Source organism: Equus quagga, chromosome 6, assembly GCF_021613505.1.
Source record: "Equus quagga isolate Etosha38 chromosome 6, UCLA_HA_Equagga_1.0, whole genome shotgun sequence".
Classification (NCBI taxonomy): Eukaryota; Metazoa; Chordata; class Mammalia; order Perissodactyla; family Equidae; genus Equus; species Equus quagga.
Window position 1 is genome coordinate 73,900,702 of NC_060272.1, and position 21,755 is coordinate 73,922,456.

A 21,755-nucleotide genomic window follows, 5' to 3' on the forward strand; every position below is an offset into this window, starting at 1 on the left:
GAATGAACGAGTGAAGTAATATTGAGAGGGAAGAAATGCAAAATCCTTAAAGAAATATAAACTGACAATAGAAGGGATCCCTGAGGAAGAATAAGGAAGATGGCCTGTCATTTTTTTCTGCCTTGATTACTTGTAGCCCATTTTCAAAACCTGTTGAGAGGGATTAAAAAGAAAAAGAGGCTCTAGAGAACAGAAAATGAAATTAGTAGGCACCTCAGGTACAAAGTCAAGTTAAAAAACAAAACAAGACAACCAACCATCAGTATCAGTAGCCTAAATACACATTGTGGGTCTCCCTCCTGGGGAGTTAAAGAAGTGGGTCTTTGTATTGGAGGCAGTACCATAGAATTACGTTTTGGGGGGATTCTTGTTGAATTTTTGAAATAAGGCAACTAGACAATGTTTTTCCCAAGCATAATATGTGTAATCATCCGGATTCAGGATTAGTCTTAGGAGACAGCAGAACAGTTGTATGATGCTGGCAGTGACATCTTCCTATCAGCCTGATTTTGACTGAGCCACTCTTCTGTCCCTCTTCCTCCAAACTCTTTTTACATTTTGCACTTTCCCAGGGGGGTAGATAACTGAAGGAGGAAACAACTTTCCAGCTGGTTGCCATCATAGGAATGCAATCAGCCCACTTAAAAATGAGAGGAGGAAGTAGGCCAAGGATCTTTGCTTGGCGAAGTCAGCCCACTTCTACAGAAGGGAAGAAAGGGTGGCAGCAGGAAATGAGGCAGGGTGCAAAAGGTGCAGAATGAAGAAGGGGAACTTTCAGAGGGGTACTTTTGCAGCTTAGGGAGAAAGCAGGCGCAAACTTGATAGTGGTGGAAAAAATTATGTACTCAGTCATCTGTTCTCTTTTTCGAGTTCCACATAGTAGGTTATGTTCTTTCTGACACTTGTAGAGGAAAGAAAACTTTTTATTCCTGTCTCTCTGAGGGGTGGGGGAAAATTCATTCATACTAAAATTCTCATAAAACTTTCTCCTATGGGTTTATCAGAGTCTAATTTGCTAATCCAATACTTTAATGAGTAAAAGAAGACCATCTCTTTTTTTTCTCTAGAAAATAACTTTCAGTTATTTTCACCTTTAACTCCTACACTATTCAAGAGATCTCATGGGTTTATAGAGCCAGCAGGTAGGGAGCGCGGAACTCATCTTTTTCAATCCTCTTTTATAACAGAAGGGAAACTTAGCTATTTAGAATGATTTCCATTTTGACTATACAACAGAGTAGATCTGGCAAATAACCATTACTTGGGGTGTCAAATCACTTGTTAATCTAAGCCCCATGAGGGCAAGGTCCATGTCTGTTTAAATTACTTTTGTCTGCAGTGTCCCTCCCTAGTACAGTGCCTGGCACATAGTGAGAATTCAGTAATATTTGTTGAGTGAATATATGAAGCAATTAACACAGGCTGTGTGGAATACTATATTGAAATTGGCATTGAGGATAAATTCCAGGCTAAGTGGGAAAGAATGCCATGTTTGATTATTGATGTCTGTTATGAGATTGGGAGGGGGAGTAGTGGCCATTATGTCGTGTATTTATCATGTCTGCTCTTCTGTAGTAGTCCAAAGACATTAGCATAAAGTTACAAGTCCCATGTCTCAAAACTTACCAACACACAATTTGGTTGGACATTAGGAAACTGTCAATTTCAAAGACCGTGTTTTTGGAGAGGGGAAGATTGTGAAGTGCATTAGTTGTGTTTCATAGGACATTACTATGGAATATATATAAGTACTGTAAATATTATATGAGTTCATTGGGAAAAAATATTATAATGATACTGCTATTTTTAATTAGCCCTAATACTAGAAGCTACGTGAGGCAATAATAGTAGCCATAGAAGAGCACCTGAAGCCTCTTTGTTAATTAATTTAATTAGCAAAGATTTAGGGGACACTTGCTCTGTGCCTGTAACTCTACTACTCTGTATAGTAACACCGATTTTGTCTCTTTCCTGGCAAAGTGATTTTGGTCTCATAAACACACTGTACTGAAGTCCAAGGTAGCTGTGATGTCTAATTCTTTAAAAAATGTAACTTTTCCAAATATCCTTACATTTTACGCATTTCCTATCTTCTTATTTTGTTCTCTTTCTGAGAAAATTTGTCTTATGCTTCCATTTTTATTGAATACCTACTACATTACAGGTTTAATTTCATTCAGGGCACAAAACTCATCCCTGACTCAAGATTGTCTTTGGGATTAACAAAGCTCCGACCAGTTCCTAATACACAGCTGTGATTACTCACTAGATATTAACTGGTTATTGCTTGTTTATTATTGTTAAATATTTACTTTAGAGCACATTATTCTATTTGGAGTACTTTTGCCCCTGATAAGCACCTACAGCTGTGTTGGCATTTCATTTTGGTTTTCTATAAAGATGAGAAACACTGTTAGACACATCTTTTGAAAAGGCATAGATTTGTAGCTGATAGGGTTCCGAGAAAAAGACACAGGGCTACAACTTTATCTACATAACACCAAATCCAGCATGTAGATTATAAATAAATATGACTTAGACATTATCGATTGCCTGCTGTGTAATAGGCACAGTTCCCACCTGAGCACTAGTTTGGACATAACATCTGATATGCAGTGTACAGAAAAATCAATATCACCACTTTATCATTACAGCTTGTATAAATCCACCAAACCTCTGACATAATGTACTATATTAATTTAATTACTCAAGTAATTATACTTTACTTGACTTAAATACTGAATTGTCTGGTAAATTAAAATTTCCTTTAATATAACTTCTAACATTTGTAGTTTCTTTTCATTTAAACAAATGGTTTTGTTTACATTATGCCATTTAATTCTCACAACGGTCCTGTGAAGTATTCTTCTCTTCATTCTACAGTGAAGGATCTAAGATCCGCTTCACATGGAGCCTACGTGGGGAGCAAGGGAAAAGTGTTAGCACCACAGTAAGGTGGCCAGATTTTTCCCTTCAGAGTCCCAGTGGCAGGGGGGGATCAGGGCGGGCAAGACTGAGGCAGGAAGACCAGGTAGGGGCTGCTGTGTGCACTGAGGCAGGAGAGCTGGCGGCCCAGGTCACTGTGGTACCCGCGGGGAAGGAAAGAAATGGACGGGCTGGAGGGATTCAGGCAGCTTTGGAGAGTGTGTGGATCAGGTGGGTGAGGGAAAGGGAGGAGTCAAAGCGACACTCGGAATTCTGGAGGGGCAGCTGGGCAATGTTCTCCAGGTCTCCCGGAGCCAAGTAGAGCTTTGTCTCACTAAACTACACTGATGTGAAGACCATCAGCATCTTCTCCTGATGCACCCTTGGCTTGGTCTCAACAAACGGCTGTTGAATGAGAGTAGCTGAAAAATACTCATATACATTTTTAAGAATTGCTCTTGTGAAAGTGAATGGAAAGCCTAGTAATTATAGCTACAAAATTCTGGGTCATAAAGAAAAACAAATTGTAAAGCACTCCTTAATGCTTTGCTAATTACAAAACAAAAAGATTTCTAGATGAATAGTAACATTATGGCTGCTGAGGTGGTATTCGTCTCCTTTGCAGAGAAAAAGGAATGCCTCTGCACTTCTTTTCTGACCCTCTGGTATACACAAGAAATTGGCTCCAGCTCAGCCTTTTCTAAAAGTTAGAAGGGTTCATTGAAATTACGATTGTAATATATGAGTTGTGACTGTAAAGGAAGAAAACTGAGCAGAAGAGTTTTTAATGGCATCTCCAGAGTATTTAATACTTTGTCAGTGACTCCAATTTAGTTAGGAAGACCATGAATTTAGCATGTTGAGTTCCTCACACTGTGAAGTCAGCCTATACCCCTCCCCTCTCTAGGCCCAAGCCTTTCAGGGGTATTTAAGTATAATATCTTCTCTTGAAAAATTATAATTGAAAAGGGGGAAGAAATGGAGGGGTGTGTGCGTTATGGTTGGGTGGATATCTTCTACTTCTTCCCTGTTAAAGAAATTTATCTCTTTTCTTCTGCTTCTCTTTACTTGATTTTTCTCTCTGAGTCTATTAAAGCAAATAGGTTGGAGCATTTTCATAACAGATTTTTCCTCCATTGCTTCTCCTATATATATAAAATGTATGAGATTTGCATAACAGTTTAATTCCAGGTAGAAAAATTTTCAGACACACTGGGTATATATTTGAAAAGTAGTAGAAATTCTAACAACCCAGATATTCCGGGAGAGAATAATCATTAAGGCTTCACATGAACTAGAGAAAACTCTACCTGGCTATGGGACCTGGAACAAGTAAAACTACCAACGGCCCAGGTATTCGGAGAAGGATTCAATATACTCATTTGTACAGCACTTCAGATTTTCCTGAAGAGCTTTGACATAATTATCTCTGCGATAAACCAAGTTGGTATTATTTCTTCCATTTTGTATATGAGAAAATATCCTCAGTGACCTGCATCAAATAGACAGAGCTAATAAAATGATAAGCCAGGATGAGGATCCAGGTCAGATCCTTAGGTTAGGGCTATCTCCACTTCATTAGAGTTTCAGCTATTGCTTCAACCTATGAATTAGTTGTTATTTTGATCTTTGAGAATATAGATTATATGGTTATTAAATTTTTCTAAATTCAATCTATTTCTTTTGAGGAATGATAGATTAAGCAAGTTGCAGAGTGTCTTTCTGAGCAATAGACCTTAGAGAAACAAATCCTGATCCCAAAGAGCTTTGTGTTGTCGCCTCTTGGGGACAGAGCTTGTCTGGGCATCATCCGCATAAACACTGTTTCACTGCTGCATTCTGGCTCACACAGTAGGAGAAAGAGACACAATCCTATTGACTCAGTTGAGCAGGGCTTTTAAAAATGTGCATTCCAATCCATTAATGGACTGTGGAATCAAATTAGTGGGTTGTAATCAGCATTAGGGAAAAAAAAAGCAGAACAGAATGGAAAATATCCCAGCACATTCCAAAGTGTAGGGGTAAAGTGTTTAGTGAAACTTTTTTTTTTTACTTCAAATGACCTTCTGTAATAAACTTTAACTCCAAATAATAAATTTAATAAATAATAAAATTAACTCCAAATAAACTTTGGTTTCCATCTTATACACATACGCCCACATTCATACATTACACCCACATATATGTAAAATACATATGAATGTATGTGTGTTTAATGGGCTGATGCGAAATGTATTTCTCATTGTAGAACTCAGTACAATAAATTTAGAAGTTTTAAACTCGTGAAAGTTTAAACAGGTAAACTTATTAAAGTTCTAACAGGTTTCGACAGGGCAGGACATATCTATACTTTTTATTTGGGAAAACACCACCATTCGTAAGCACCACGGTGTTTTTTGCACACCACTACTAAAACAGGCATGGAGAGAACCTGCTAGGGGGATAACTGCTCTCCTCTACTTGAGGTGGCTGCACCGCTGCCATGTGGTTTTGTGCAATACACATGTCACATTCCTGAAATGGGGTTTCCCACAAATAGGTCTGACCCAGGAGGTGCCGTCAGCAAATGGAGTCTGTCTGCAGATGTAGACTACACACCTGTCACGTACAAGGCCTTATTGTTTGTTCTGTGGAGGCACAAAGAGCAAAGCTATGGGATCTTATGATTTTTGGACTCCCCTGGTCACTTTCTAGCACCATGACTTACAATAGATTTGTGAGGTTTTAAAAATGCACAGGTTTAACTTTTTTAAAGAATAACTATTAGTTCAAAAGCGGGTCTTTCCAGGAAGTGAAGAGGACTCCTCCAATAGTTCTTACTGAGGCCTCCCATCAGTGTTCCACAGAGCCCAGACATTCTGTTCCAACGCTGCCCTCCACTGGATTTCCACCCAGGTCTGATGCACTGTGGGGCACACACAAGATGCCTGGTTGACACTGCTTAGCTGGGTGATGGCTGAGCAGTTGGCGTCTGCTGCCCAATTTGCCATACTAGAATGTTAAGTCCAATCAGCACAGCCATTATAACAAGCAGAGACATTGATGAAAAGAGTAGCAATCTGAAGATTTACTCACAGAACCTTGCAGCTCCCACTTTTTCCCTCACGGTGATAACAACATATGTAAGGTGGGAATGCACAAAAGATGTCAGCCCTCCAACCTAAACTGAAAGGGGGTCTTGATGCTTTCAATTGCATCAGTTGGCTGCCTTGTCAGATACGCCACATCCATGCAGGTCAGAACTACAATGGGCAGAGAGAGCATCACAAGGCTGAACAGACTTTCAAAGCTTCTAAAAACATTTCAGTGGAATCACTATCATATTTTTGTGAGAGAAATTTTAAAGAAAAATATTTACTCAATTCATCAAAATTCTCCTCTGAGGGAAAACAGGCTAAAACAATTTACATTTTGTAGGAAGAAAAAAATTAAGAAACCAACTAAAAAAACCCTCTTAGCCACATTAGATGGCTGAATTCTTTAGGTCTGGATTTCTTAGCAAACTTAGGACATTATCTGCTATTGCTCTGTTAATGTCTAGAGTCTTCTCCAGTTTTCAACATGTACTCATTCACCCTTTCCCCTGCCCATCCAAAGAGCTTTTTTCACACCTCCCTTCTTCACCTCTATCCCTGATGCGTGGCTCCTTCTACTTATTTTCTGAAACTTGTCCTTATTGGTAAGAATTGGTTTCCAAAGTTTTGGTCTCAAGATTGTCTAAGATTCCTACCCTAGTAGCCACCTGAGCCCACAGTCGATGAGAAGAACACTTACTAGTCACCTTGCATCACCAGGAAGCTGCGAATGCAGACAGGTTGGGTGATGGATCATGTTTGCTATTCTTCTCACATCATTGCCTGATGTATTTGCTTAGGAGACAGATGAACACGTTGAGGTGAACAAAGTTTGGACTCTCAGCCTCTGGACTACACGTCTGGAAACCCAGGTGGGTTTCCTAAAATGGAAGCAGTCTGAGGCTGACGTGCATTTGCAGAGCTCTACTTCAAATGACCTTCTGTAAAGAATTCCTAGGAATTTCCTGGCCTGTTTCTGCATACGGCTTCATCAAAAATCTAGTACAAGGTCAAGTTTTGCTGGATTTTTTTTTTCAATTTTGCTGAAGTTGTGAAAAAGAGGAAACAAATATATCCAGGATTTAAAATACACAGTGACGACATTGTTGATTGGACTCACAGATTCTTCCTTGGGAAACAGACCCCTCTACAGCCTGGCTCTGTGCTTCCTCTAGGGCTGAAGCATGAAGCAGATTATCCATTCTATCCATCACTGGGGGACAGCTGATTAGGACCACATGGCGAGAATTTAGAGAAGAGTAACTTAACTCTTATCCATTCTTCTTTCCAGCTACATGAAAATTTGATGGAAGACATTCTTGATATCTTTAAGCCCCGCCATTTCATATTTCCCTTCTAGAAGCATTTTTGTCATTAGACACCAAGAGACTTTGACTATAGGAAACACTTACATGTGATTGGGACAGAAGCCACTTGTGTTGGTGAATTTGTTGGCAGTCAGGAACACTGCATCTTCTTTCCTTAGCCCCTGCCTCAAACCTTCACCTAGGTGAACCAAATGTTCACCTAGCATGTTTGTATGAATTTCATTCTCAGCACTTGACGGTACCTGCCAAATAAATGTTCAGGCCATTCCTTCAGGAACAGCATTTCGTGTCACTCCCAGAAAATTTTGGCATGCCAGCTCTCTAGAGCCACATTACTAAGCTTTGTGAGCAACAACACAATTGTATATCACCAGGCATTGAGTACAACTATATAAATAATCAGAATGAACATAGTCTTGAATGAGCCATTTGGACACAACATAAGACTTTGAAAACTTAATGATTAAGGTAGAATTATGAAATTTCAAGATGGCAGTGAAGTCTAAAGGCAATAAAATTGGCCATATCCTCTCATTCTCCCCCTACAATAAAGAACTGTGAAAAATAGTACATAAAAACTTTATGGTTTTAAGGATTTAAAAAAATCTCCTTCAAGTAATCTTTTAAGAAAAATGAACAAGGGACTTTTTCAGGAGAAATCCCCTTAAGCTGCAAAGGCTTTAAGTTTCTGACATTTCATAACTCTCTTTTTAACAATGACAATGAAATGCCTGCCCTGCCTGGAGATGAAGAGGTGATCTGTTTTGATCTTTATGGTCCTTGCAGTTCTGATACCCTTAAGTTTTCCTTTACTGTTTAAAATATTCATTGTTCTGTCATCCGATGCATCTTTGCTGGGTTAAGTTGGCAGTCATTTGACTAACTGTGCTATTCAAAATCGGTGACTTAACTAAAGCAACAAGCACCCCTCCCTTCCTTCCTTCTTTAAGTATGAATTACTAGGGGCCAGCCCTGTGGCTGAGTGGTTAAGTTCATGTACTGGTTTGGATCCTGGGTGCAGGCCTAGCACCGCTCATCAAGCCATGCTGAGGTGGTGTCCCATGTAGCAGAGCCAGAAGGACCTACATCTGGAATATACAACTGTCTACTGGGGGGCTTTGGGGAGAAGAAGAAGGAGGAAAAAAAGATTGGCAACAGATGTTAGCTCAGGGCCAATCTTTAAAAAAAAAATCAATTAATAAGCTATAGTTGGAAAAACACAATCTGGGGTTCACAGTGGGTTCAAATCCTTGTTCTGATACATGCTAGGTCTTTGACAAATTCTTTAATAAGAATAACTAACGTTTAACATTTAGGTCTCACTCTGTGCTGGACGCAATTCTAAGCACTTTGTGTATGTTGACGATTTCATTCTCACAACAACCCTAGGAAGTAGCGCTATCATTGTCATCTCCATTTCACAGAAAGGTTAAGTAATTTGCCCTATAACTATATGTAAGGGTATGTATAGGTCATGTAACTAGTACACAGTAAAGAAAGCAACAAAGTTCTTGTCCTTAACCACCTCTCATAGTCAGGAGTTCATACACATAAAACACTCAGTTTCAGTGTGTAGCGTGTAGCATGCACTGTCTTTACTATTACTGCTACTACTGTTGTTAGGACATCATCTTCTGAGCCTCGGTTTCCTCATCTGTAAAGTAAGAAGAGTATTACTTCCTGGGGTTGTTAGGAGATTAAGTGAGATAATATACACAGTACTGTGCCTACACTTAGGAGGATGAATCAGTAGTAATTACTATGTGTGAAAGGCACTGTGATGAGCAAAGCAGGAAGTACAAAGATGATATCCTCAACTTTTAAGGGGCCCACACTTTGGTAGGGTAAATAAAGTAGGTTACAACTAACCATATGGCAAAGCACTATGGGAAAAGAGCAGTAAGAGGAACACAGATGGGATGCTTTACCTGGGACATTCGAATCTCTTCCTTCTCCTCCCCCTAGCTCTTTTAACCAGCTTACTCTTACTCATTTGTCAGGTATCAGGTTAAACATCACCCCTCCTGGGAACCTCTCCAGGCTGCCCTAAACTGGGTTTGGTGCTTCTACTGACCTACTCCTTTCACACAGGACTCACCTCGCACAAACTCTGTGACGACCAGGGCTCACTCTACCTTGCTTACCATGATAGCTCGAGCACCCAGCACAGGATCTGGTGCCCAGGAGGTGCTCAGGAAATGTTTGCTAAATGAAAGACAGAAACACGGGATTTTTAATTTCTATTAGTCTTTCCTGACCTCCTGGACTTTGCTGAGGAAATTGAGGGCACACTGGGTAAATGAACCAAATCTGGGGGTAAAAACTCACATGTCATGCGGCAGAATCATGATCCAAAAAATTTCCAACAGACTAGAACAGTGAACTGGGATTAATAAAATACGACTTGACAGGAATAAGTGTAAAGGACTGTATTTGGCCTACAAACCCCAGCAACTACCCTAGGACTGTACGGGGGAGGCCATGGCTGAGACAGCACATGTGAGAAAGATGTCAGGCTTTTCGTTGACTCCACATATGCCAAGAAACTGAATCCAATCTTGGACTGCATTAATAAATATATAGTGTTCAGAATAAAGTTGGTGCCAGTCTTACTTGTTTAGTTTACACTTCAGGAGAGACAATGAAAACAGGAATTCCAAGCAAATTACTTAACCCCTCTAAACTTCATTTTCATCATCTGTAAAATGGGTACCTGACTCATAGGGTTTTGAGTATTAAATAATTTGATGATTTCATTATTTTCATTGGCAAGGAACAACTGAAGGAACTGAAATGTTTAATCTAAAAAAGTAAAGAATTGGGTGGGAAAATAGGAGACACAAGTGTGAGAGTGTCCTTCAAAGTTTTCTTCTGTGAGAAGAGATTAAGCTTCATCTTTATAATCCCAGATGGCAGAACTACTATCTACGAAAGAAAGAAGTCAAGACAAGCAGATTAACATCTGCTGCCAACCCTCCTCTTTTTGCTGAGGAAGACTGGCCCTGAGCTAACATCCGTGCCTGTCTTCATCTACTTTCTATGTGGGACGCCTGCCACAGCACGGCTTGCCAAGCAGTGCCATGTCCGCACCTGGGATCAGAACTGGTGAACCCAGGGCCGCAGAAGCAGAACGTGCGAACTTAACCACTGCGCCACTGGGCCAGCCCCAGGAAATACTTTCTAACATTTGGCTCAGGTTCATTACATATATCACCTCATTTCATCCTAACAACCCAATGGGATAAATTCTGTTACCGGTTTTCTTTTACAAAAAAGCTGGAGAAATTCAATACCATGTTCAAGGTTGCATACTTTGTAAGTTACGAAGGCAAGCTTTGGATTCAGCTCTGGTTGACTCCAAAGCCTCTGCTCTTTCCCACATGGCCTTGGTTGGGCTTCCACCCCAACTTCCCTGGAGCTTTGTGTGCAGTACAAAATGGAGTAGGAGGGAGGGGGGATGCAGTGCAGGGTCGTAAACTGGAAGTTTTAATGCCAGATTCAGTCAACATACCTTTTGATTGGCAGGCATAGTGTTTTTGGCTGCCAACATTTAATAGTTGGAGTAGTTCACATAAAAATCTGATTTCCTACTTATCTTAAATAACTGGTAACTCTAGCCACACTGGCCCATATTCCCACTTGGCAACAACTGACTGCATCAAGCAGTGAATGCCCCTTTCAGACATAGCCCCCACATTCTCAACTGCCACCACTCTTACTGTCTTGCATCCTGCTACTCTGTTCACTTGCCTTCCTTGCTCAGCCCCCAGAGGGATGTCGGTGTGCTATGCCCAGTGTGAACATTTCAAGTGAATGCATAACAAATCATAAGTTTGGGAATAGGAAAGTGCCTGTTGCATTTTCCGCATGAAGAAGCTGAGCCCCAGAGAGTCCCATAGTGCACAGGTTGTCAGTACAGGACCTTAGCAGAACCCTGGCTCCTGATTCCCCACTGCAAATGACTGTGGAGGGAATGTTCTCCTAAGGGGAAGTACTGAGGCTGCTCTCCAGGAGAACCTGTGTCCTGGCTGGAGAGGAGGGTGACCAAGCACCCCCTGCACTTGAGGATGACTGTGCCCTGAGAAGGAATTTCATCCCTAGTCTCCACAAAACAAGACTTTCTCTGTTTTGGCTGCTTGTGGTTCTGAGGTGGTCATCACAGAGACCTCCAAAGAGTCCCCAGCACCTCACAGCAGAGAGAGAGAAGCAGAGGGTCCAGTGACTTAAGCTTGATTTTAATAGTGAGAATTACTTGTTGGTCTGTTGTTTCATAATTGTAAGCTCTGTCAGAAGATCCCATGTTACCTCTGTCTCTTTGCCACTATTTCTCTCATTGGTGTGTTTAAAGGTATACTTGTCACTCCTGAGTCATTCAGGAGAGTCAGGCCCCAATTTTGGCATGGTGGAGAGAGAATAGTCTAGGACTGGGAAACCTGAATTCAGTTTTGGCTCAGCTATTAATATTATTTCTGTGCTTGGGGGAAGGTCTCTCCTTCTCTCTGGGCCTCAGTTTCCTCTTCTGTAACATGAGAGGCAGTGTTAGGGTATCTTAAGTTCCTTAACAGTTTTACAATTTTATGATTCAGAGGCAGAGCTGAGAATAATGGGACTTGGAACATGGCCAAAAATCTTGGCAGTAGAAGAAAGAGTTATACTAGTCCATCAGAGTTCCTTGATTTTTCCTTTCCTTTCTCCTTCATTTCTGTTTTCCTTCCTTCCATCCATCCTTCTATCCTTCTTTCCTTTCTTTCTTCCATCCATCCATCCTTCCATCCTTCTATCCTTCTTCCCTTCCCTCCCTCTCTTCCTTCTTCCCTTCCTTCCTATCTTTCTCTTTCTTTTTCTTTCCCTTCTTTTCTTTTGAGATGATTCAATTGATCAAGATGAAGATCTGACTGAAGTCATTCATTTGGTGAACACAGAAATCAACCAAACAGCATTGTGTGAATACCCAGTGAGCAAGGTTCTAGGGAGCAGGGAAAGCCCGAGACCTTCTTTGCCTTCCTTGATCTTATAGTCTAGTTAAGCTTACCATCTACCCAGCACCCCACTCTTATTTAGATCTTCAACTAACTTTAGATCTTAGCTGTAAATTTTTAAAAATGATGTCCCTACTCTCCTTTAAGGCAGAATTTAGTATTTACTTTTTCCTCTAATCAATATGAAAGTCTCTGTGTGGGAGGATGTGTGTGTTGTCCATGCAGCTACACTATTAGGGACCTTGAGTTCACGGACTGTGCTTTATGCACAGTGCTGGGTAAATAATACATCCAAATTTCACTTTTTTTTCTTGTTTCATCTGATATCTTGTCCATAAACATTAGTTGACTGTGTGCCATGTGCCCAGCCTGTGCTGGACACTGGGTTGAGATGACTGATTACCCTGATCGCCTGCTGCTAGCCACTCACATTTCAAGGAACAAATTCATAGAAGATGGAAAAGGAAGGAGAGAGGGTAGACCATCATCTCTGTTCGCTTCTCTCCTTTCTAACTCTTGTCCTTTTCTCTTCTCTTGCTATCCGATCTGCTGTTATAAGTGGGCCAATGGGGCTTCAAAGTGAGATAAGGCAAAAGTACATGTCTCTCTTCTGAAGAAAGGTAAGTAGTTGGGAAATAGCTTTTTTAGAAAGAGGCATTTCTTATTTTGTACCACACAAATAATATATTTTTAATTTTTTACTGTAGCATGACATCTTGAGTCTGAAACACAATGAACTTTATTCATCTTCTTTTAATAGAAATATTTGTGTAAGGTATCTGTCTAGATGGCAGAAACTGGCAACTGATATTCCTAGGTCAGCCATAGTGGGATTTTTCTCACTTTTGAATCTGGAGACTAGTCCACTAATTGCTAATGGCAACAGTGGGTATATTTTTAGGGTCAGTGGTAAGTTAGCTGAGGTTTTATGATATTCGTATGGATAATCAGGATAACTCATGAGAAAATGCTTGACTGTATACTTTGTGTGGACTATAGTACTCAGATACGTCAGTCAAGTAACTTCCCATCTAAATGAAGGCAGAGATGTTTCACTATGCTCCCTGCTGACCTGGGGCTGCCAAGGGGAACTGAAGGACATATTTACAATCAGGGTGACTTTGTCACAGGGAAAATTCCATTTTCTGTGGGTGGCCCACCAAGATGCAAAGGGGAGTGGTTGGAAAAAGTTTGCAAGGACCCATAAAGCGAGCAGCTTGCACTGGATGATCTCCAGGAACTATTCTAGCTCTGAAAACAGTGGGTCACCATTTCTAAGAAAGAGCCCAAAAAAGGTTTTTGAGATAGAATTCACGTATCATACAATTCACCCATTTAAAGTATACAAATTAATAGCTTTTAGCATATTTACAAATATATGCAACCATTACCACAGTCAGTTTTAGAAAATTTCATGATCTCAAAAAAATCCCCATACCCTTTAGCTATCACACTTTAACTATTACCCTTTATCCTTTCTTATGTCCCAGCCCTAAGCTAATCTACTTTCTGCCCCTATAGACTTGCCTATTCTGGATATTTCATATAGTATGGTTATAATTATTATATCTTTCTGATGGATTGACCCTATTAGTATTATAAAATGTCCCTCTTTATCTCTAGTAACATTTCTTGTTTTCCAAGTCTATTTTATCTAATATTAGTATAGCCACCTCGGCTTTCTTTTTGCTGCTTCAAAGCTCTGTTTTGAATTTTCAAAGGCTTTGATGGGCAGTGTAGGTCAGTGAAGAAATTGCCCCTTTTCCTTTTTTTCTTTTGCTTATATTTCAAGCGAAATATTTCACCAATCAACTCTTCTTGAGCTCTCGGTATTGTCCACAGCACAAAGACCTGTGAGATGTGCAAACTCTTGCGTCTACACAGAGTGCTCTTCATGGGATTGGTTAATTAGTTTCTCATCCTCTTCACTCTATCCTCAATAAGTTACAATCACATCCTTGTTTAAAATAGGAATCCTCATGACCAGGGCTTAGAGGTAAGGGAAAGGATGTCAGGAAAAAGTTTATAAAAGTCATACAAATAAACAAGTTCTTGGAAACAAGATGTTTACTCTTGAACCTCTCTTCAAGTCAGAAAAGCTCCCTGAATTCTTTGGGTCATTTGCGTGCTCTGAACCCAGTAGCACAACTCCCAAGTTATGCCAGTGAGGAAGGGAGTGGAATGAGGATGGCATGCTGAGGCCTCTCTGTATGTGCGCCTTAATGTGCCAGGGCCATTATAGATTTCAAAAGGAACAAACACGTTTAAAAAATAGATGTACTACCATTCTGAGCAAGGGTCCCTGTTTGATCTTTCCCTGTGTCCGAGCCCACTTGTTGTCCTGAAGGATGACTGCCCAGATACTCCCAGTGGATGAGAAAACCTCATATTCTGTGCCAGTTTCCTGTCACTGCTTTGTGCTCTAAGAGTTCAGAGAGGGGAGGGTGGTGTGACCTCTACCTAGCTATGTGTTGGCATGAGTCCCTGGTGACAGTGTGTCTCCACCGCCAGAACACCAGCAATCTTTGGAGCAGCTTTTCCTCACTCTTTCAATGACCAGCCAATTTGATCTCAGGAAACCACTCTGCAGTGCTGGCTGGGTTTGGAAGTCATTTTTAATTTTGTGACAAAGACAAATGTGTCCTATGGGAGTAGTAAGTGGTTTTACGGGTGATATTAATGGAACCGTGACCTCTTCTGTATCTATGGTCCTACAAAACAAAAAATGTTTGTATTATAATGTGTCAGGCAAGTTCATTCTTAGCCCTTCCTTGAAGCAAATTGCAGAGGAAATATACTATTAATAAGCTCAGAGAATATAGTTGGTGTGTGTGTGTGTGTATCTACAATCATAAGGTCATTTGCAAACAGTGGCTTTATAATGCCACTATTAACTGTGATACAAATGATGGGTCTTGAATTATGTTGGGATGGACACAAATCATGGAAGTTCTGACATGTTTGAACAGAACTGCAGTGGGCCCAGTGCTGAAATTGGTGTTGGCTTTGAAAGGACAGTAGCTGTATTAAAGTTCAAGTGTTGGGGGATTCAAAGTGACAGGGAAAGAAGAAATTCAAGGCACATTGAGTTAACCTTTTCTATTTTCATTTGGGATTGCCGGTCATTAGCCTAGAAATGGCTACACTGATGTTTACAATTTCCTGCAGGAACTTTTATGCCAGTGTCCTTTGTTGAAAATGGTTGCTTAAGGAGACAGTAAATTAAGTTTGAAGGATTTACAGTTTAGTTACATGAATTAAACCATTTCCTGGTGTTTGTGTTTACCTTGGGACTCACAAAGGAGACAAAAATATAGACTCACAGGAGGAAGGAAAGGAATGATCAAATCCCAATAGTCCCTGCCTGAATGTTTAGCTCAGCAACTTTATTTAGGGAGGAATTTTGTGCTGATAAGTGAATCTTTGACTGTGTGTAATTAACTTTACCTCTCTGCTTATGCTACTGCACCCATGGGCTTTCCTAATAGACACTGTTAACTGTGATAGTTAAATGTCTCATTCTATCATATCGGACAAAATTAAAGTAAATCAAATGCAAAATTAATAGTTTTCCTCAAGTAAAAATGGCTGGTGCTTTATAATTTGATACTTAAATTCAATAGTTAAAAATGTTATTACAAAATAATACATGATTATTCTAGAAAATCTGACAAATACAGAGGAAGATAAATAAGAAAATAACAACAACCCATAAAGCTACTACCCAAAGATAATCATGAACATTTCAGTGTATTCATTTCATCTTTTTTCTATGCCATTAAATGAATATATATTTATACTTTTTATAGTTAAGATCATGAGTATAATTTATGATTTTCATATATTATAACCCCCTTTCTCCGTAAGTTCAAATCTCTCAGAAGAGTAAGAAAAGTAACAGCTAACGCATATGTAGTACTAACCATCTGCCAGGCACCATTCTAAGCACTTTTCATATATTAATTCATTTAACCCTTTGAAGTAGATTTTACAAATGAGGCACAGGGGGTAAAATGATTTGCCCAAGGTCTCACAACCAGTAAGGGGCAGAGCCAGAACTCAGACCGAGGTTGTGAAATGTGCACTCTTAACCTCCATGATCCATCACCTCCATCTGACTCGAAGCCATGCAGTGGCCCTGCCCCAAAGCCTCCCCTCACAGCCCTGCCCCTTGGTTATCATCTTCTCAGAATTCCTCTAAAACTAGACAGTGAGACATGGCACATAGTTTCCCCCACGAATGTGTGAAAATCAGCCTCGGTCTCTGAAAAACAATTGCCACCTACAGCCCTGCCAATGGAGGGGCTCTACTTCACTAGGAGGAGGCTGGAGATCCAGCCCTATGGGTGGTACAGGGAGAGGAGCCCTGAATTGGACATCAGGAAAAACTGGCCTCCAGGCCTGGCTCTGCTCACATCTAGACAACTCACTTCACCTATTTATACTTCTGTTTTCTCATCTATGAAACAACCATGTCAGATAGCCCTTCATTCATTCGTTCGTTCATTCATTCATTCAATACATGTTAGACAGAGATGAATATGATCAGTTTTCTCTCCTCTCGGAATTCATCATCCAATGTGTAGCCAGAGAAGTAAGCTGCTAGTTCAGTCTACGGTGTTATAAGGGTTGCAACAAGAGAATGCTAGAGATGTTGGAAAAGCCCCTAAGGCAGGCGGGGCAGAGAAGGGTATAAGCAAGGGGCTGGCCTAGCAAGGATTCCGAGGACAAGTCAGAATTATTTAGGTTTCTAGGGTCATAACACATGGGCTGTGGTGATAGGGTCTTTCTAGGGCCCTCTCTAATATCTGTCAAACTATCCCATCTTCAGCAGGCTAGAACAGTGTCACTTTTTGGGGGATTAAAACTACAGAAATTTATTATTTCACATTCTAGAAACTAGAAGTCTGAAATCAGGTGTTGGCAGGGCCATGTTACCTCTGAAACCTGTAGGGGAATCCTCCCCCGCCTCTTCCTCCCTCGGGGTGGTTGCTGGGGATCTCTGGCTTCCCTTAACTTGTAACTGCATCACTCCAATCTCTACCTTTGTCTTCACATGGCTTTTCCCCTGTGTGTGTCTTCATATAGCTGTCTCCTTTTAGGGACACCAGTCATATCAGATTAGGGCCCACCATACTTAACTGAAGTAATTACATTGGCAAGGGCCCTATTTGACCGAAATGGGGTCCCATTCTGAAGTACTGGGGGTTAGGACTTCAACATATAAACTTGAGGGGGGGACACATTTCAACCCATAACAATTTCCACAGCCCCCATTTAGTCTAGGCAACCACTGCCTACTTCCTGCTCTTGTTTCCTTCCAATTCATTCTCCACTCAGCATCTAGAATGAAATTCCTAAACTACAGCAAGCAGGTAGAGTCTTAATTAGTTCTTTCAGGTCCAGATGAAGAGCGTTAACACGAGACTTCTTTCTCTCGAGGCATATAAGGCTGGAGCCAAGGGGGGACGATGAGAACACAATAACTCCTGAAGAGATTGTTGCCTGAGGATGTCAGTAGATTCCTGAGGACAAGGGAATGGTAGACTGAGATGTTTCTAAAAGGATCTCATGCTCATTCTGGTCCACAGAGGAATTACAGGGACACGGAACAGGTGGCTTGAATCCTTCTGGCCTCTGAGACTGGCCAAATGCCATACTTTTAAAGGGTGGTATCTTGGTGATTATTTAATGCCTTTTCCAGACCTCTCTGCATACACTTGCACATCCTTTGCTTTTAGTAGATATGCAGTGCGTACTAAAGAAACAGACCAAATATGCATATGAAATAAATGCAGTATTCTCCACTGTTTCTCCAGCCTTTCCCCTCCTCCTAAGGAGCTCAGACCTTCTTATTCATTATTAGTCTGCCTGGAAAGGTCTAGAAAACCTTCAGAAGTCAGGCTTCTGTCATTCAAATGCTACTGTTCTCTCCAACTTGACACCTCTGCATCACCTCTGTCTGCTGTCATCTGTGCTCCAAAGGCAGTTGATCAATGCACCTACCCTCTTTGACTTCTTACAAAGGCTCTGGAGGGTGCTTCCTGAGGCTACTTAGCATAGCTGTGGTAAGCAGTTTATGCAGAATATTCTCCTTTCTCTCTAACTGCACTTTTATGACTTCCCCCCCTCCCACCACAGTGATCTAAACACTGCCCCCCTCCCCATATCACAATTGCATATTAGGGCATCAGGGCAATCTGATCAAAGGCCAGGACCTGAATAAGGAAGTAGGTTTTATTAAAGAAGCATTCTTTTTCTGGGCAGAAACACAGAGGGCCAATTCAGAGACAAGAATGTGAATTTATGGATTACCTAAGGGGAGAATGATGTGACTGTGGCCGTGTCCATATTGCCTCCCCAGCTACAGTGTCTAGATTTTGGTAATAAAATCACTTATATATGTATTTTTTCATTTTTTTCTCATTCAGATACAGGTAGACCTTTCTTAGAGATGCACAGTGAAATACCTGAAATTATATATATGACTGAAGGAAGGGAGATCGTCATTCCCTGCCGGGTCACATCACCTAACATCACTGTTACTTTAAAAAAGGTAAAACTGAGCAATGCTACTCTCAGAATACTTTTACTCCAAATGAGTATAATGAACTTTTAGTCATTTTTATTCTCTAGAATAATTTTCTTACAGACATTTAGGCTTCTCAGCAGACTTTTCTGTAACTTCCTTTTACCATAAAGTGTAAGTGCTAAAAGTTATACACATGCATGTATTTAAATGGAATAAAATGATAATGTCTTAAGCATAATCTATGTGAATAACAAAAGAAGTAAAACCATGAAAAGTTTTATATATTGCCATAAATCCAAATGTCTGCAAATATAAGAAAAACCAATTCTATTGCTTATACTAATTAATAACTTGTTAGAGAGTGGTTAATCCAGATTTTTGCTAAAGACAGAACTGTCAGGCAGGGTGCCTGATTCACCAGGCATTTAAGAGCTCTTGCTTAATGCATATGGAACTACCACATTTGGTTTGAGTTGGGAAGTTCCAGGTAACAGAAAGCTTATCTCCTGCTGGGCATCCAAACTTAGCCTCTTAGGAAAAGAAAAGGAGGAAAGAAAGCTATAAATGAGATTTTTCTTTATATTATATTGCAAATTGTGCATGTGGAAAGGGAAAAATTTAAGGTAGAATCTAATAAAGACAAAAACTAAAATGTGATGTTCCAGCTAATTCATCAGCAATAAGAGTTTAGGAGGATGCTAAGACTAAGAATTGGATAAAAACTCCCAAAATGGAAAACTGTGGTGAATCCTAAGAGCTTACAGCTTTAAGAGGGAAAGTTAGGGATGTCTCAAGGCAGCACCCAGCAGTGCCCAGCACATAGTAGGTCCTCAGGAAGTGTTCACTGTTGGTGGTAGTCAAGTTGGAAAAGTTTAGAGTGATTTTCAGTATCACCTATTGGCCCTGAATCCTAAAATGTGATGGAGGTGTCTCCTGTCTTCTTCCCTTGCATTCCTTTTCCTACATTGTTGATTTGATTTAAGCCCTCAATATAGTCCATCAGTGACAGGTTTGGGCTTCCATTATATCTGTGTATCATGGCCAGGAAACATAAAATTCATTGTATGTCAGAGGTGGAAACATCATAGATGTCTAACTCAATTGGAAGAAGGAAAAAACCGAGGTTCCCAGGGAGTTAGGGACTTCCCAGGCCATACTGGGCATTGGCACTGATCTCTTGACTTCTCCTTTGGTGCTCTTGCCACCCTTTGCTAATGGTGTAGTTTGCGGAGGAGGAAGACCAGGGTGGTTAAGAGCAGAGCCCAGTGCCACACTGCCTGGACTACCACCCTACCACTTACCTGCTGGACAAACTGGCGAGCTATCAAACCCCTCTCTGCCTCAGCTTCCTCATTTGGGAGAGGGGAGTGGTTACAGTAGCTCCCACCTCACCTGGTTGTTAGGAAGGCTAAATGAGGTGAAATATGGAAAGCACTTAGAACGGCGCCTGGCATAAGGTAAGCCCTATTCAAGTGTTAGCTATTACTATATTTATCTAACAGCTTACTATCCAATACTTGATTTATTACCAAATGATGTTTTATATAATAAATGTTTTATATAATAGCATGGCATTACTCCGAGATGATAATTGCTATATAATTCCTATGAAACAACTTCTCTGTTTCACGCAAGCCCCTTGCCTTTTTGCCCTAATGCAGATGGCTTGTCTGTTGTAAGGGAACATTTCCAAATTCCCACATGTAAAAAAATTGGGGGGAATACTTATTTTCTCTGTTTTCTACCTAAGATCCATAATACAACAACAACAACAAAAGACAGAGAAGCATAAAGAGCTAACAGGGATTTTGGTTTGCCATGTATATACTGAAAATATTCTAACCTATTACTTATGTATGCCAACATGAATATAAAATCTTTCCCTTCCATTTCTCTTTGTGTCCCTTTTCTTCTGATTTGCTGTCCCCTCTCTCTCCTTTTCCCATGCCTAACTTGGTGGAGCCATTGTTAGCTGGAGATAGGCCCTCCGTAGAGTACTGCCCGTCTGTGTGCCTCTGTGTGACATGTGCAGCACCACCACAGCTGAGCACCTCTATAGACTTTTGCTCCTGTACTGTCAGCTAGAAATAGAGTTACCTTATCAATGGAATACTGCTAGTGGCGGCAATGTATAGATTAGAGAAACATTTTAGAGGAAATTTTAATATATTTTTAAGTTGTGCTGAGCAAGTCTATCACAAACCTTTCTTTTAGATTAAGCACATGCTTGTTTTCACATATTTTTAAAGCAACATAGATTTCAATTCCTGACTTAAATTTTTCTTAATTTTTCCCTTAATAGTTTGCATCAAATTAAAAGGTTCTTTTTCCCCCACCGAATGCAGAGTTTATAGATAGAATCCTGATTTATTAAAACATGAAATGCATCCTTCAATTGCTTTCGGTTCTTCATAAACAGGAGGCAATTCATTTCAAACCCAAGTAACACTCTGGTAGCATATGTCAGGACAGACCTATTCACTGGGAGAGGGCACTGGTGACTTTTGCAATGGAAATTTCTACCATAGGATCACAAATTCCCACCAGATTAGCTCCTTCAACAAGCAATATAAATAAATGCTAAACGGATAGATAGAGTGATGTAAGGTACGCTTTTTAAAAGAAGATAGAAAAGATATGACACCTCTTTATGGCAGTTTGGCCTTTGCTTTATAATCTGTTGTGGGAAGGTAATCTGAGTTTTTTTCCTTCTCCAATTAGGGATAAGTAATAGTGGTAGTCAGAGTGTACTGCCTCTGAAATTGGGCTGGCAATCTGGCATCAGGGGAGTTTGGCTAGGCTGTTCTATGAAAGCAATGACCCTTTATAAAGTCTAATCCCGAGGTAGACTGTTTATATTGCAGTCTTTAAAAATTAAGTCCTTGGTGTCCAGAAGAAGGCATAAGGAGCAAATCAA

At 40.4% G+C, this 21,755-nt stretch overlaps 1 protein-coding gene across 2 annotated transcripts in view; it reads left to right on the plus strand.

The window, feature by feature from the left end:
* The window catches only part of FLT1 (fms related receptor tyrosine kinase 1), a 171,755-nt gene that overhangs the window by 27,480 nt on the left and 122,520 nt on the right, over positions 1–21,755 (plus strand). For both annotated transcript variants that reach the window (XM_046665096.1, XM_046665098.1), the window contains exon 4: positions 18,738–18,862. In XM_046665096.1, the coding sequence (XP_046521052.1) occupies positions 18,738–18,862 (125 nt within the window). The remainder of the gene's footprint in view (positions 1–18,737; positions 18,863–21,755) is intronic.